This window comes from Amblyraja radiata, chromosome 5 (assembly GCF_010909765.2).
Source record: "Amblyraja radiata isolate CabotCenter1 chromosome 5, sAmbRad1.1.pri, whole genome shotgun sequence".
Lineage (NCBI taxonomy): Eukaryota > Metazoa > Chordata > Chondrichthyes > Rajiformes > Rajidae > Amblyraja > Amblyraja radiata.
Window position 1 is genome coordinate 51,939,261 of NC_045960.1, and position 18,358 is coordinate 51,957,618.

The window sequence follows — 18,358 nt, forward strand, 5'->3', positions numbered from 1 at the left end:
ATTCCCCAAATTCAGGAAATTCTCGTTGCCTTCGGGTATTTTTAGGAAAATTGAATGATTTCGGGAAATTTCCGCATCCGGCCCGCGAAGGGGTGTAAAGGCAATACACACAGCACTGCTGGTTTGGTGCTCAAAGGTTTAAACAGACCACTGTCAGTTTAACGCGTGGGAATTTAAAAGAGCTGTTGGCTGCAGCGCTATGGGTTCTAAATATAGCGCTACCGGCTGCAGCGCTATGGTCTTTAAACAAAGTGCTATGGCCACAGCACTATGGGTCACAGAGTGTCTGGGAAAATTCTTGTATAACAATGAATCTTTTGAATTCTCTTTCTTGGTGGAAGTTGAGCCTACGATTATTTTTCAGGTAGTGGTAGAATTCTGGATAAGCCTAGTGGTGAAAAGTTACAAGTGGGCGGTGGGATTAGCAGTCACATTGGGATTGGCCTTGCTTTTACAGAACGGTGGGTGGGCTCAAGAGGCCAAGAGGGAGAGAGGGAGGGAGAAGGAGAGAGGGAGGGAATAAGAGAGGGAGGGGGGAGGGGGGATAAGAGAGGGAGGGAGAGAGAAAAGGAAGGGGAGAGGGATGGAGGAAGAGAGAGGGAGGAAGGGAGGGAAAAGGGAGGGAGAGAAAGGGAGAGAGAGGGAGGGGAAGAGAGAGGGATAGAGAGAGGGAGAGACAGAGGGAGAAATGGAAGGAGAGAGGGGGAGGGAGGTGGAGAGGGAGGGAAGGAGAGAGAGAGAGAGGGAGGGAGGGAAGGACGGAGAGAGGGAGGTAAAGGGGGAGGGCGGGAGGTAGAGGACGGGGAGGGAGAGAGAGGGAGTGAAAGAGGGAGGGAGGGAGGGTGAGCAGAGACAGACACATGAGAACTGGTTGAAAAAACAAAGACAACGAAAGCTGTTGGAGACAACGAAAGCTACCTTGCATAACACTGTACAAGTGAGTAACAGAGGCAGGCAGATACGGTGTAGTTACATGGATCTGTTAACGTGTGCCCACCAAAATAAACCAACAACAAATAGCACGCAAGAAGCATTTTTGAAAATTTCAGGATATACCACCAAATTCCAGGTAATTTGGGATTCTATTTAAGGACATTTTTTTTTGAGGTGTGAAAGCACTGCGGTAGAGGGGGTTGAGCGTTGTGATCAGGCAGGCTGTGGTTCATGATGCAATTAGGCCAGGGTCAGGTAAGGATATTACAGCGAGATGAGATAAAGTGTAAGAACAAATCTCAAAGTGGACCTACTTTTAAAAGTATAAATGTGTTGGATTCCATAATATAGCAATGTGAAGGCTAACCTCTGTACAAGTGGTTCACATGTGCTGCCTGCTGTATGTTCATATGCTTACTTGCTTTATCGTATATCATGAAAGGTAAATCAGAACAAATTTAGCATTATCTGTGGCCCATGCAGTGATAATTGCATTTAGCTATCAATTTTCGATTTGTTTTGTTAATGTAACAGGTATTTTGGATAATAATTTGTATCATTATAGTTATAAACAGCATAATCTATTGTATTCAATGTAAGGCATCTTTAAATCAGTAGCTTTACATTTTTTCTCTCTCATTTTGTTCCCTTCCCCAAAGTATGCCATCTGGATGGTCCTCTGGGTCACGTGGAACGTGTTTGTTATCTGCTTCTACTTGGAAGTTGGGGACCTTGCAAAGGTAATTTACCACCTGATGTTCCAAAGCTGTTCACACCCTGTTATAACAAAAGCTATTAAATGCAATTCGTGATATCTGTGAATGGCTCTTTCTCCTGAGGTATTTTAAAGATGATCATGTCATTCCGAAGTTTCTGAATCTATCTGAATCTGCTCTGTGCAAATATTATTATGGCAAGCATTTACAAGATGCTGTAAGCCTATTCCAGTGTATTAACCCGCAGGAAAATAGTGCCTTTAATATCATTTGATGATATGAATTCTGAATATTTCATTGCACTGCAGATGGAATTGTATGCATGTATTTTCTCCTCAAGGCAAGAAAGGTCTTTGGCTGCTCCTTGTGATGCTATTATATAGACAAGTAGATTAATGCTAGTGCCACAAAGGCTTGTGAGATACCAATGATGAAAACACAAACCAATGCAAATGGGCAGTGCCCATTTTTCAGTAAGTTAAAATGATTTTAAATGAGAAGAATACGACTTATAGCATGAATTGAGAAAACAAATCCCTAGAATTTAAATTCCAACTTCCTTAGTGAAGCAATCGTTTTCTGTTCATTCATCACAGGATCTTGATTGCTTAATCAAGATCATATTTTGTTGGTCTGAACTGTTCAAGTACAAGTACAAAGTGTTGTACTTCCGGTGGCGCTGGTGCCAGCAGCCTCCACCTACAGCCCGGTATCTTTTTGTTTTTTTGTTTATTTAGTTATGTAAAAGTGTGTTTTCTTGTGGTTTTTTTGTGTTTTAATGTGGGGGAAGAGGGTACGGTGCGGGGGATACCGTCCTTCAGCCGCTTCCTGGTGAAGACGCGACTATTATTTTAATTGTATTTTATTTTTAATATGTTTTATTATTTATTATTATTTATTTTTTATTTTATTTTTTTTTATTTTTATTTTTTTATGATACTGCCTGTAAGGGAAATTCATTTCGTTGTCTCTAACTGAGACAATGACAATAAATTTGAATACAATACAAAATACAATACAATACAATTCATGCCACATGTCTGTGATAAACCATTATTCTTGGGGAGATTGGAAATATATTACCTCAAACAACTCCACAAGCTTCTTCTGATGACTAAAAAAAGCATAGTGCTCAGAAATTGAAGTCTTTATCTCAAACCATTCGTTTTCAACTGACAGAGTAGGGATTATTGTAAAATGATTCAAAATAGTTAAGCTGCAGTTGTCAATATTAAAACACTTCGGCCACAGCGCTCCCTTATTACTTGTTGATCTGTCTGAAATCCACTTTTCTCAGGTTGTCTCTTGACAACCACAAACCACCATTGCATACTAGTTAGTCTCACTGAGATCCGCATTTAAACTGTTGCACTCTACCTTTCATTATCTATCTGGTTGAAGGTATTGAGGCAATTATCTGCAAGTTAGTGGATGGGGTGTAGCCAAGTTTGCTTAATATATATTTGTACTGTTTAGAGGCTCTTTCTGTACAATTTTGCAAAATACTGCACAAAAGTGCAGTAGAACTGAGTTAATTGAGTGGTAGACAGAGTGGGGAGTTGCTCACTAGCAGTCGCGGAGGTGTAAGGTTAGATTAGCTTTCATTGCTCTGTATTTTGTCGATTTATTGATTTTATGATGGAAACAGAACATAAGATACAGAGCCGGAGGAGAGTGCTTGACCCCTCAAACCTGTCCCACCATGAAATATAATCATTGCAGATCGATGCTGGCCTCAAGTCCTCTTCTATACCAATTCCCTATCACCTCCAATCCTTAATCTTTAAAATATTTATCTATCTTCCTTAAATATATCTATTGATCTGGCCTCCATCATCATCATGAGCAAGGAATTCCAGAGATTCACTACCCTCCAAAAGTATGCATTTCCGTGTTAAATGACAAGTCCCTTATTTTGTAACTATACCCTCCTTGTTCATGACATGCATAAACTTAAAGCTATGATGTTTAGGAATATCAGCAATTAGATGAAATGGTATTAAGAAGTTAATATACTGGGCAGTTATGCAGAAATGATCAGGGAAAACACAGCTAACTCAGATATAAGTTTACACCTTTAACTCTGGAAACTTAATTTTCTGAACATCCGTACCTTTAGTTGGCTGCATTAAATTCAAGGAAATCCAGCAATGATAGTGGAAAATTTGCAGAAATGTTTAGGAGCAAATAATGCTTGTTAATTCCAGAGTGTGTTTAGTTTCTTTTTGTCTCAATCCATGGTATAGGTTTCTTGGTTAAGCAAAGCCAGGAGTCCTCTGACACAGTCAAGTCCTCATATATAATTCTTAGTAAGAAGCAGATACTATTTCAAAACCTAATCCCTTAGCAAAATATTACTTGCGTCCAATATTACCTCTGGAATACCAAGAATGATGTTTCAAATTAAGAAACAGAATTGAAATTAACTAAACATTGTCTGAAAAAGACATCAGGAATGGTACATCATGGAATCTATGCCAATTATACTTGGCATAGATTCCATAGGTCAAGTAGTTTCCCATGTGCTTCTGTGTGTGTGTTTCTCTACCTGTGTTCTATTATATGACTGTGGCATTTAAGAGACTTTTGGATGAACACATAAATATGCACGGAATGGAGGGATATGGATTATGTGCAGGCAGATTAGAGCTAGTCTCAGCATAGATATTGGGGGTAAAAGGGTGTGCTGTACTGTTTTATGTTCTCTGTAAAACAATTTGTGTCATTGTGAAGAGAGTCTCCATGCAAAATAACCTGTTTTCTTTTACCGTAGGCTTTTCAAAGAAAAAGTATTTTTAAGAGCTATACATTTATTATATTTACTGCAAGTTAAAAATATTACATGTTACAATGTTTACTAGTATCATTGTGCAAGTGCCAATAGAAGCGATTGCTTCTCAGTTTTAACTGTAGTGAAACTGACAGACTCTGTTCTGAAGAGACAATTGTGTATGATTACTGCAGAAAGGTTATATGGAAATCTTATTTTCTCTTAGTTTTCTTTTCCAAGACGGCTTTTAACTGCTTGTCAATTTGCAAAGTTTATTTTAAGTGTACGCCAAATACATTAGTGTTCCCTAATTTACCCAATGAGTTATACCCAATTCACATCATGGAAAAATGTTAAATCAGAGATATATACGTGTTACAGTAGAATTTCCTGTATCTGAATTTACATCTGCAACATCTTGGAAAACTTTCAATATTTGAATAAACATAAACATACAACAAACTTTCAATCTTTGAATAAACATACAATCTTTGTGAACAACATTTATTGGCGAAAAAATGAAGTGTTGCTATCATCATACCTGTTTTAGGTTGCCATATTATAATTTAAATAGAATGATAATTTCACTTGGTCCTAACTCATTCCTACAATTTAATTGTAAGTAGGTGATAAAATTATCTACAAACTGCATTGAAATGCAGCTGGTTCTCTTTAAATGAAGGTAGACACAAAATGTTGGAGTAACTCAGTGGAACAGGCAGCATCTATGGAGAGAAGGAATGGGTGACGTTTAGGGTTGAGACCCTTCTTCAGACTCTTTAAATTATGTTGTCTCCACAGCACTATCTTCCATCGCAAGAATAGAATTATACCCGTGAATTAATGTTGTCTGTCCCATTCCTCTGCACTGAATTACTGACATCATGCCACCTCAAAATTGCTTTCAACTCCTGCTTCGTACTGTGATGATAGTGATTTCACATGTAAATGCATGTGCACATACACACACAACAGTGAGCCTGTTTTACACTATTACCATTGATCTACTCTACCAGCTGCAAGTATTCTGCAGTCTTTTCCAATAAATTCTTTTAAGGAGTTCCTCTTATCACATCCTGCCACCACTGAGTATAAAAATGCAGATATATTTACTTACTATACACATTTTACACACAGGCCAAATTCTGATCCAGATCAATTTACAAATTTGAAGATGACACCTCTACATCCGGAGTGAGCCGGAGAGATGAAACATCCGGAGTGGGCTGGATTTCGAACAGTGATGCGATTGAGTATAGGAAGGAGATAAGAGACTTTAATAATATGGTGTCAATACAACAACCTCTCCAGCATCTTCAGTTCCTTATTAGCAGGACAAAGGAGCTAGTTACTGACTTCAGGAAATGAGGTGATGCCCCAGTCAGCATTAGTGGTGGAGATGGTCAAGAGCCTCAAATTCCTTGGCACAAATATCATCAACAATTTGTCCTGAACCAACTGTATTGAAGATACGGCAAGAAAGCACACCAACACCTCTTCTTTCTGAGAAGGCAAAGGAAGTTTGACAACTTGTATTATCTTCTACAGATGCACCATAGAAAGCAGCCCAGTCCATTACACAAAACAACCTGCCTGCCCTCTTCTCCTCTGCTCTGCTATTGAATCCTACACATCCCACTGCCTCAGGAAAACAGCCACTCTAATCAAGGATCACAATCTCCAGTTATTCCCTCTTCTCTCCTCTCCCCTCGGCTGGATGATATAGAAGTTGAAAGCATGTACCACCAGATTCAGCAACAGCTTCTAGACAGCACTGCTATCCGAGTACTGAATGGTCCTTTCGTAGGCTAAGGGTGTACCGCCAATCTCCCAACCTATTTCACTGTTGCTCTTGTATATTTTTTTACCTGCACTTTCTCTCTTCTGTAAGGCCATAATGTTATAACACTGCATTCGGCAGTCAGCTATTTTTCTCTATGCCCTACCTGTTCTACTGGTATATGGTTGAATTGTACTTGTGTATTGTATAGTTTTGACTGGATACCACACAAACAAATTTTTTTCACTGTATCTTGGTATAAATGACAATAATAAACCAATACAATTATTATTTAATTTTTTAATGGTTATAGGCATTTTTGTTATAAAAAAATATTTACATAAAATGCTGTCTAAAATTATTACCATCCTGCAACAAAAAAACATAATTAAGCTCATCGAATCACCACAAATCAGGCATATAAATTACATAGAATGAATACGTTTCCATCTAATTTATTATGTCATTCTGGGAAAGATTTACCAATTATTCAATAAAGAAGCACCCTGAATATTCCCTGAAGGCAAATTCACACTTAACATTCACAGGTAGAGCAAAAGGTTGGAAATCACAAACCACAAAAGAATACAGAATAAATCAGCTGTCTGCATAACACCCTCTTATTATAATCTGCATCATCAATGTTTAACATCTTCTTTTGATTCCTTGCAATAGCATACTTGATAACAAGAATTTATTTCAGGAATGTGCTGAGGACATTTACTAATGGCTCCACACATGAAAGCATGCTTATTTACTTATGCTGTTAGATTATTTCTACGTAAATAGTGGATTTGCTCCAGGAAGAAAAGAGCATGAAAGCTACTTATTTTTCTCATGGATTCATTTTTAGTATCTGACCATTGTTGGAAAGCCTGCATTTATTACCTAACCATACTTTCTTTGGAGCAATGATGGTGAGCCACCTTCTCGAAGCATTGTAGGAAGATGCTTTCTTAATGATGTTAGTGAAGAGATTGATATGTGACTTAAAGGCTTGCCATTCCTATTTGTCTGACTCCCTTGTACTTTTTGGTTTTAGGTATTGTGGATTTGAAAAGTGCTGTCAAGGTAGTTTGTGTAAATAACTGCACTGTAATTTGTTAATGGCACACCCTGCATCTAAAGAGTCATGGTGATGGAGGGAATGAATGCCTGTGGTGGTGAATGGGGTGGGAATCAAATGTGCTGTTTTATTCTGAATGATGTTCAGTTTCCAGGATACTGAGTTGGATGATCAGCCATGATCATATTGAATGGCGGTGCCGGCTCGAAGGGCCGAATGGCCTACTCCTGCACCTATTTTCTATGTTTCTATGTCTATGTTTCCTGAGATGTGTTGCACTCATTGAGGTAAGTGATGACTATTCCATCACACACCAGACTTGTGCCTTGCAGTTAGTCGTAAGACATCCAAATGTCAGGTTGTGAATCACTCATTCCAGCACCTCCAATCTATGATCTGGTATCTGCAGAATTTATATTGCTAGACCAGTTGAGTTTCTGACTGGGATAATTGATTTTCAAGCAGGTTAGTGATTAGTAAATGCATTTTCAGCAGCACTTTTCATCACTTTATTGATGGTTGCGAGAAGACTAATTGGGTGGTAATTCGTCTGATCGGATTGGTCCTACATTTAAATTATTAGGATATATCTCAACGATTTACCCACCTAGTTGTTAGATTAAGTCTTATAATTGAACTAGAACATCTCAGAGGCAGGACCAGTTCGAGAGCTTTAGTGATACAGACAAGTTATGACATCCATTGCTATCAGACTTTTCTTGATATGCAAATAATATTTTCCTCACCATCATTCATTGGAAGTAAATATTCCCATCTTGTTGATCCTGGCATGTGCACGTCTAAGCCAAAGTATATGGTTAGGTTTTATAGGTGTCTCATCTGACCTAGTAGCCAAGTAAACTATAATGTTCTTCAATGTTACCTCCATGGAACCATTGGGTTGCAGAAGAAAACCTAATTGATATTACTCTCAGCTTGAGTACAAGTTCAGGATGTTTCAGCCAATATCATCTTGCCTGTGCCATCATTTCCAGAACATAGACTGTTTCCTACTTTATATACTTGTAAAGCTGACGTTTAAGGGCTCTTTTTTGTTGTTGTTGTTCAAGAAATATTGAGGAAGAACTACCAACAGCTCCACAAAAGTCAAACTATGTGGTCTGATTGCAAAATACTGGTTTATTACAATATGGTTCTGTTCCAATCAACATTCAAGAATATTGTTGTATTATGTAATAGTAACTGAACTAGAAGTTAACTCAGTCTGAACTCTGTCTGAAGAAGGGTCTCGACCCGAAACGTCCTACGCTCCATAGATGCTGCCTCACCCGCTGAGTTTCTCCAGCTTTTTTGTCTACCTTTGACTTTTCCAGCATCTGCAGTTCTTTCTTAAACATAGAAGTTAACTATTGTATCCCTTCTGCTGTCCCTGGCAACAGTAAATTTAAGAGTAGTTGGTGGCCCTTGACAACACTTGGCCATGACTACCGTTTGAATGCAAAGTCCACTCAATCAATCAAGGAAACAAATAGCATTGTTGCCAATAATGTGTCCTCTTGACCTATTCGACATTTAAAGCTGAGTTTTCTGCAAATTCACTTTGTACTATTTAAAACAAACAGCGTTCTCACATATCTCTCATGTTGTTGGAAAATCATTGCAATAGCAAATTAAAGCGTATCTTCTATTTATGGTCTTGGCAGTACTCATAATTCCAATCCAAAGGAGAAACGCACCCCATCAATTAAAATATCTCTTTTTATACAAATGTCTAAACAACTTCCTGTCACATAACAAATACATTCTTGACACATTAACTGACCATATCAGTGGGTTTTAACAATCTTGGCTGCATATAACACAAAAATGTAATAAACGGTATTAAAATGTTAAATATTACTATTGTAAACCAATTACAAATCACAAAGTTCTTGCTATCTTATTCTCCAACATACTACTAGTACATAGAGTACTGGCATTTGGGATGTCGGATAAGACTAGTGAGCAGAGCTGACCGTCGATCTACGACCATGATGACTATGAATGCCTTGAGCTTACAAGCCGACATTCAGCCTGTTTGTAACTTCAACTTTTAATTGAGGTAGTGGATATACAATAGACAATAGACAATAGGTGCAGGAGAAGGCCATTTGGCCCATCGAGCCAGCACCACCATTCAATGTGATCATGGTTGATCATCCCAATCAGTACCCCGTTCCTGCCTTCTCCTCATATCCCCTGACTCCGCTATCGTTAAGAGCCGTTTCTAGCTCTCTCTTGAAAGTATCCAGAGAACCGGCCTCCACTGAGGCAGAGAATTCCACAGACTCACAACTCTCTGTGTGAAAAAGTGTTTCCTTGTCTCGTTCTAAATGCCTTACACCTTATTCTTAAACTGTGGCTACCCCAACATCGGCGGGAACATGTTTCCTGCCTCTAGTGTGTCCAAACACTTAATAATCTTATATGTTTCAATAAGATTCCCTCTCATCCTTCTGAACTCCAGAGTATACAAGCCCAAGCACTCCATTCTCTCAGCATATGACAGTCCCGCCATCCCGGGAATTAACCTTGTAAACCTACGCTGCACTCCCTCAATAATCTAATCTAATACACATGGTTAAATGAAATTCTTCACTCATTCATGCATTGTTCAAAGCGCTCCAGGCTGATGGGTTTGTGTGGCTATAGGAAAGTATATACTGTTCTTCACTTTTAAACACTGCACTTTTCTATTTCCTTTCAAAATCACTTTGACCCTTTTTAAATTGAGAATTGGAACTTCCCTGGCCAGAGAGGAAAATATCAGTGGAGCCTGGCCTCTGTCCAATGGAATGAAGGACAGAGACAAATGAAAGTAGTGGGTCAAGATATTATGTTTTTAGTTTAGTAAATAAAAATTTAATGTTTTGTCACTACTAATAAAACTCTAGAATGTTTCAAATTAAAATTAATTAAAGCTCTGCAATACTGGTTAATTTGAATAATATTACATTTTTGTTTTTAAATTAACTGCTACGATGAACTATCAGATCTGAGGTTCAATTTTTTTGCTACCTTGATCTTTTATGAAATTGATTTTTGGAATGTTATATTTGTTCATTGGGTTCATTGTCGCATTTTTATATCCTGGAATAGAATAATTTCATGACCATCCATTTGGTATCCAACTTGTGCTTTGAAAATAATTTGGAGATGTAACTCAAATGTAAACTAATCAACAAACTCATTTACATATTCCCTTTAAAAGATCTCTAAAACATTTCAGAATATAATGATCAACCTAGCTTCATGATTTAGTGGGATTATTATCCAAATAATTTCACTCTTACTTTGATACTTTTATGAACTCACATATGAAGCATGATGTTCTGGCATTTTATTTATAGAAATCATTTAATATATAATAACAAAGCTTTGCTGCTTGATATGCAAATATTATTAAACGTCAAACAAACAGGAAGACGTTGTTCACGATGTGAAGCATGTGATTAAATTGAGACCACCCACACGAGTTATTGCATGGAATGCAGAGGAATCTGGGCGCATTCTCTTACTTTAAATGCTGCCTGACATGCCGAGTGTTTCCAACAATTTCTATTTTAATTACAGATTCCCAGCATTGGCAGTTTATATTAATTTTTATTGGGTATCCAGTACATGATTCACGAATGAACTTGAATGCATGTATTGCAAGAAATCAGCCAAGGAAATAGAATATTATAATTCATTGTAAGGGGAATTGAATATAGCATAAGGAAGGTTATTCTTTAGTTATACAGGACATTGGTGAGACCACATCTGGAGTGCTATATTCTATTTATCTCCTTACTTAAAGAAGGATATTATGTGTTGGAAGCAGTTGAGCGATGTATGGATTGTCTTATCATGAAAGGTTGGACAGGTTAGACTTGCATCCACTTTAGTAGAGTGAGAGGTAATGATTGAAAAATATTCTGGGGCCTTCACCGGGAGGATATGAAGAAGAGGTCATTGGGAAAGGACAGTGGATGGGACAAGAGTGATTGGTCTTAAATTGAGCGAGTTTGGGCCCAACTAGATTAACCACCTAATTTCATGCTATAACTGTCTTGTTGGGTGTTGGTGAGAACTTGAAGTACTTTGCACAGGAGAGGTGCGCTTGCATTGGAAGCAGTTTGGAAATAATTCATTTTGTTTATTTATGGTTTGGAGAGTTGTGTTTAGTTTTAGTCACTGTGCTCTATAAAAGATGCCATTAAGCTGGAAAGAGTGCTTGTCAAGAGGATTTACAGTGCCCTCCATATTGTTTGGGACAAAGACGCATCATTATTTATTTGCCTCTGTAATCCGCAATTTGAGATTTGTAATAGAAAAAAATCACATGTGGTTAAAGTGCACATTGTCAGATTTTATTAAAGGTCATTTTTACACATTTTGGTTTCACCATGTAGAAATTACCGCTGTGTTTATACATAGTCCCACCATTTCAATAATGTTTGGGACACATAGCTTCACAGGTATTTGTAATTGCTCAGGTGTGTTTAATTGCCTCCTTAATGCAGGTATAAGAACTCTCAGCACCTAGTCTTTCCTCCAGTCTTTCCATCACCTTAGGAAACTTGTATTGCTGTTTATCAACATGAGGACCAAAGTTGTGCTAATGAAAATATAAGCCTGAGAAACAAAAATAAAACTTAGAGACATCAGCCAAACCTTAGGTTTACCAAAATGAACTGGTTGGAACATCATTAAGAAGAAAGAGAGCACTGGTGAGCTTACAAATCACAAACGGACTGGTAGGCCAAGAAAGACCTCCACAGCTGACAACCCAAGAATTCTCTCTATAATAAAGAAAAATCCCCAAACACCTGACGACAGATTAGAAACACTCTTCAGGAGTCAGGTGTGAATTTGTCAATGACCACAGTCTGCAGAAGACTTCATGAACAGAAATACAGAGGCTACACTGCAAGATGCAAACCACTGGTTAGCTGCAAAAATAGAATGGTCAGGTTACAGTTTGCCAAGAACTACTTAAAAGAGCAACCACAATTCTGGAAAAAGGTCTTGTGGACAAATGAGACAAAGATTAACTTATATCAGAATGATTGCAAGAACAAAGTATGGAGGAGAGAAGGAACTGCCCAAGATCCAAAGCATACCACCTCATCTGTGAAACATGGTGGTGGGGGAGTTATGGCCTGGGCATGTATGGCTGCTGAAGGTACTGGCTCACTTATCGTCATTGATGATACAAGTGTTGATGGTAGTAGCATAATGAATTCTGAAGTGTATAGACACATCCTATCTGCTCAAGTTCAAACAAATGCCTCAAAACTCATTGGCCGGCGGTTCATTCTACAGCAAGACAATGATCCCAAACATACTGCAAAAGCAACAAAGGAGATTTTCAAAGCTAAAGATGGTCAATTCTGGAGTGGCTAAGTCAATCACCTAATCTGAACCCCATTGAGCATGCCTTTTGTATGCTGGAGAAAACTGAAGGGGACTAGCCCCCAAAACAAGCATAAGCTAAAGATTGTTGCAATACAGGCCTGGCAGAGCATCACCAGAGAAGACACCCAGCAACTGGTGGTCCATAAATCGCAGACTTCAAGCAGTCATCGCGTGCAAAAGATATGCAACAAAATACTAAGCATGATTACTTTCATTTACATGACATTGCTGTGTCCCAAACATTATGGTGCCCTGAAATGGAGGGACTATGTTTCAACACTGCTGTAATTTACCAGCAATGCTGGTAAAACCAAAATGTATAAAAATGGCCTTTATTTAAATCTAACGATGTGCACTTTAACCACATGTGATTTCTTTCTATTACAAATATCAAACTGTGGAACACAGAGACAAATACTAATTGAGTCCCTCTGGTCCTCACCTTTCACCCCACCAGCCGGCAAATACAACACATAATCCTCCGCCATTTCCGCCACCTCCAACGTGACCCCACCACTCGCCACATCTTCCCATCTCCCCCCATGTCTGCCTTCCGCAAAGACCGCTCCCTCCGCAACTCCCTCGTCAATTCTTCCCTTCCCTCCCGCACCACCCCCTCCCCGGGCACTTTCCGTTGCAACCGCAAGAAATGCAACACCTGTCCCTTCACCTCCCCCCTCGACTCCATTCAAGGTCCCAAGCAGTCGTTCCAGGTGCGACAAAGGTTCACCTGTATCTCCTCCAACCTCATCTACTGCATCCGCTGCTCTAGATGTCAGCTGATTTACATCGGTGAGACCAAGCGTAGGTTGGGCGACCGTTTCGCCGAACACCTCCGCTCAGTCCGCAATAACCTACCTGACCTCCCGGTGGCTCAGCACTTCAACTCCCCCTCCCATTCCCAATCCGACCTCTCTGTCCTGGGTCTCCTCCATTGCCAGAGTGAGCAACAGCGGAAATTGGAGGAACAGCACCTCATATTCCGTCTGGGGTCCTTGCGTCCCTATGGCATCAACATTGAATTCTCCCAATTTGGCTAGCCCGTGCTGTCTCCTCCCCTTCCTTCACCCTCTAGCTGTCTCCTCCCACCCTCCCATCCGCCCGCCCACGGGCTCCTCCTCCTCCTCCCTTTGTCCTTCTTTCTTTCCCCACCCCCTATCAGTCTGAAGAAGGGTTTCGGCCCGAAACGTCGCCTATTTCCTTCGCTCCATAGATGCTGCTGCACCCGCTGAGTTTCCCCAGCAATTTTGTGTACCTTCGATATTCCAGCATCTGCAGTTCCCTTTTGAATACTAAATTGATAGGTCTTTGTCCCAAACATTATGGAGGGCACTGTAAGTCAATGTTGCCGGAACTCAAGTGCCTGAGCTACAGGGTGAGGTTGGACAGACATGGACTTTATTCCTTGGATTGAAAGAGGCAACGGATGATCTATTGAAGGTATATAAAATCAAGAGGGGAATAGATAGGATGAATGCGCAAGAGTCTTTGCCCTGGGTAGGGGAATCAAGAACTAGATGGCATAGGTTTAAGGTCAGAGGGGAAAGATTTAATAAGAATGTGATGGACAACTTTTTCACACAGAAGGTGGCGGGTAACTGGAACAAGCTGCCACAGAAACTATTTGAGGCAAGTACAATAACAGCAATTAAAAAAACATTGAGAGTGGTACATGGATAGGAAAGATTTAAAGGGATATGGGCCAAATGCAAGGAAATGGGAGCAACTAAGTTGGAGCACCATGGTCAAAAGACCGGAAGAGTTGGGCGGAAGTGACTGTTTCTGTCCTCTATGACTGAGTCTTTGAAATGGTCCAAGTGAAGTTTGTAGCAAAGGTGATAAAATTGATGAGTTCTGCACAAGTGCAAGTTGTCAATGTAACAGCAAAAGAATTGGGGAACCGGTTCTTGAGAAATATTGGAATAGGGACTGTGCTATGTAGCCAGCGAAAAGACAGGCATAGCTAGAGCCCATAGTTACAAGTTGATTTGTAGGAAGTTAGGAAAGTCAAAAGAGAAGTTGTTCATCAGTAGATAAAGTTGAGAGATGAGTTCAAACCGGCAGATGAGAGTGTTGGTGGAGGGGAACTGGTTCCATCTCTGTTGCAGAAAGAAGCGGAGAGCTTTAACGTCTTTCTAATGGGGAATGAAGGTGTATCCCTAGTGAAGATTGATTGATTGATTGATAGACTTTATTAATCCCCTTATTCAGGGGAAATTCTGATGTCCTTGCAGCACACTAATAAAAATACAACACAGTATTCATAAAGAAATTCAACACCAAAACATAAAAACATCCCCCCACAGTGATTCCCACTGTGGGGGAAGGCACAAAGTCCAGTCCCCATCCTCTTGTCCACCCATAGTCGGGCCTATTGAGGCCTCCACAGTCGCCGCCACGGCGCCCGATGTTCTCGCCGGGTGATGGTACTCCGGCGTCGGGAGAACCCCCAGCGGCTTGGGGTGCCAGGAACGGCCGCCTTCCCACCGGAGCCTGCGGCTTCCAAGCCAACAGACCACGCCAGACGGAGCTCCGCACACTGGTGATCTCGGCGAGATGTAAGTTCAACGTCGCAGCTGGCCGCTCCGCAGAACCGCGGCTCCACGATGTTTTCCTCGGCGGTACCAAGCATACTGGAGTCCCAGCGCGGCGACCCAGGAAAGGCATCGCCCGCTCCACGACAGCGCTCCAGCGCTGCGCCGCCGCCAAAGCCGATGTTCTGCGCCGCCGCCAACGCCGATGTTCTGGCCAGGTCCCCTCAGGGAAACGTCGCTCCAGGACCCGCTGGTAGGCCACGAGGACAGGTCGAAGACGCTGCTCGGAGGAAGGCAACCCCTCCGACCAGGTAGGGACTTAGAAAAGCAGTTTCCCCCTTCCCCCCCACCACCCCCCACACATAAAAGATTTAGACCCCCTGACTGTACACTTAACAAACTAAAAATAATAAAAAAAGAAGGGAAAAAAACGGACAGCTGCAGGACAGGCAGCCGTTCAGGACAGCGCCTCCTCCGTAAGATGAAATGGTGAATGCCAGATAATTGGATGAGTGGAGGACATGCTAGCTGTCCTGGATGTAGGTGGAAAGAGATTGGACAAAGGGAAACATGAGTTGGATGATCAGCCATGATCATATTGAATGGCGGTGCAGGCTCGAAGGGCCGAATGGCCTACTCCTGCACATAATTTCTATGTTTCTATGTTTCTATGATAGAGTTCAATGTTGGAGTTCAATTCAGTAGGGCAAATGCAGGCAGAAACAAAGAGCTCGCCAGAATAATCTTGTTTGTGGCTGGTCAAATGATTCTCTGGCTGCATCGGAACAGTTGGAGACCTATTTGGGTTAGGAAACAGAACAATTTATCAGGCATTTTTAAGTTCAGCCTTATTGGGTCATTCAAAATTTATATTCAGAGGAATTGATGCTGGTGACAAAGAACTATCACTAAAACTTTAAACCTGCTCAGAGCCACTTGCTTAGTTTGTTATATTGCCATGAAATCTACCAGTGGTACAGTCAAAGCAGTTTTGATATCAGAGATCACATCACCCTCTGACTACTCCTTTTCGAGCAGCAGGGCAGAGGAAAATACAGTATACCCTCGCAAATCTCATTTCTTATTCTAAATGTTAATATCATTCATATAAGAGCAGGAAGGGGGAGTACCTATAAATTGCTGAGACTGGCACATTTGCAACATTCTGTTAAAGAAAGTGGGAATATCTATTCAGCATGAATTAAGTTTTCCAAGCAGAATGGGCACATAATCTTTAAGTGCATACTTTGCAAGTGTCATTAAAATTGATTTTATCTTTTTTGTCTATACACACAAAACAAATGTTATGATATATTCCAGCACCATCAATCCTCACTGAGAAAATAATTTCAATTATAATGGTAATGGCATTAACCCTAACACATACACGTTACATACACATGAACAACATACACTAAAAGAGTTTTAGCCATTTTAACTGCATCCTTTTCTTTGTAACGGTTGACAGTCTGATACATTTGAGGTCATGGATTGTGCATGTCAGGAATCTTCTAGGGTGTTTATCTGCCTGGATAAGTAATGTCTTGGGCAGAGCTGTCAAATGATACCTTGCTCATTCTGAAAGTAAAATATGATTAGCATGAAAGGAAACCTCAGGGGCCATAGAAACAGCATATCAGTGCAATATCCCCTCAGCTGCCTTTAGGTTTCTGTACGCATCAATGACTGAGACAGACATCAGAATTTAGATCTATGTTGGAATCGTAGAATTAGGTGCAGAGGGGTTTAATATTTGATAAGAAATACAATGTACCAAGATTTTATAACATCACAAAATAAACCCTGCAATATTTCTTGTAGAGGTGACTATATCACAAGTACGCCGTGTATTTTTGTGAGATGTCTTTTTTATCATTGCTATAAATTTATTCTTAACATTGCATGCAGTGAAATACAATGAGGTTAGTTCCAAAATTAATGGCTTAGAAACTAATTTAAAATAGTTAAGGTCTGGTTCACCACCAGCTATGAAGTTTTGTTAGATAAGCCTCCTAGCAATATTTTGGGGCATATTTAATTAAAACGATAGGTCGTAAAAATTGAATTGCCAAGACTCTGTTGATGGAGCCAGAAAAGGAGATTGGGTGTAAAAAGTTCTTCCTGATCAATGTTCTTTTTATACTTAGTCTGTACATTTTTTGACTGTGGTGATATGAACTTTACTTATTCCACCACTCATGAGCAGATGGTTTAGTAGGTTTAAATAATTTGTCAGAATTACTATAATTTCTGTCCTCGATGTAAACAATGTACTTGTGAGATTTATTTACATTGCTTTATACCTGTGGTTCTCACTGGGTGTTTAAGGGAGAGTTTGCTATCTAAGACCAGTAACTGCATCAGGAAATATCCTTTGAAAAAGGAAAAACTCTTTTGTAAAAGATGCACATTTATCTAGGCCTCCACATTGACAGTTTTGAACACAAGTGTAATGTTACACCTTAAAAAATGATTGGACAGGCACAGATATAATATTCTTCCAGTTTTGGCATCATAGTGAAAAATGTATGAACCATACTAAAGTGACTTGTTCTAAAATGGAGAGAGAGGGAAAGCAAGGGCTACTTGAAGTTAGATACATCTCCATCCCCTCCCCCTTTCCAGTTCTCCTACCAGTCTTACTGTCTCTGACTATATTTTATCTCTGTGCCGCCCACTCCCCTGTCATCAGTCTGAAGAAGGTCTCGACCTGAAACGTCACCCATTCCTTCTCTCCAGAGATGCTGCCTGTCCCGCTGAGTTACTCCAGCATTTTATGTCTATCTTCAATTTAAACCAGCATCTGCAGTTCTTTCCTACAACTGAAAAATAGAATTAGCCTAGGTGGCCATTAGAGCCTTCTCTTCCATCCAATAAGATTATGGCTAATTCTTTACTTCAACTTAATTTTCCTATGCTATCCCTTTACTCTGATTCACGTAGTATGAACAATTTGTCAATGTCAGCATGAATATTCTCAACCATTGATCTTTCATTGCCCTCTGAAATTGAGAATTTGTAAGATTTGAGAACTGTATTCTGATCTTATATGCCCAATTGTTTATCCTTAGATGTTTCTGAGTTCTTACCCATCACTGCAGACAACTTCACATTTAATTTATTGTTCCAGTTATCACATACGAAATTGCAAGATTCATA

General features: G+C 40.0%; 1 protein-coding gene across 1 annotated transcript in view; it reads left to right on the forward strand.

Annotated features, from left to right (window-relative positions):
* The window catches only part of nkain2 (sodium/potassium transporting ATPase interacting 2), a 398,362-nt gene that overhangs the window by 171,604 nt on the left and 208,400 nt on the right, over positions 1 to 18,358 (forward strand). Inside the window, exon 3 of the mRNA XM_033021198.1 lies at positions 1,593 to 1,673. Within this exon, the coding sequence (XP_032877089.1) occupies positions 1,593 to 1,673 (81 nt within the window). The remainder of the gene's footprint in view (positions 1 to 1,592; positions 1,674 to 18,358) is intronic.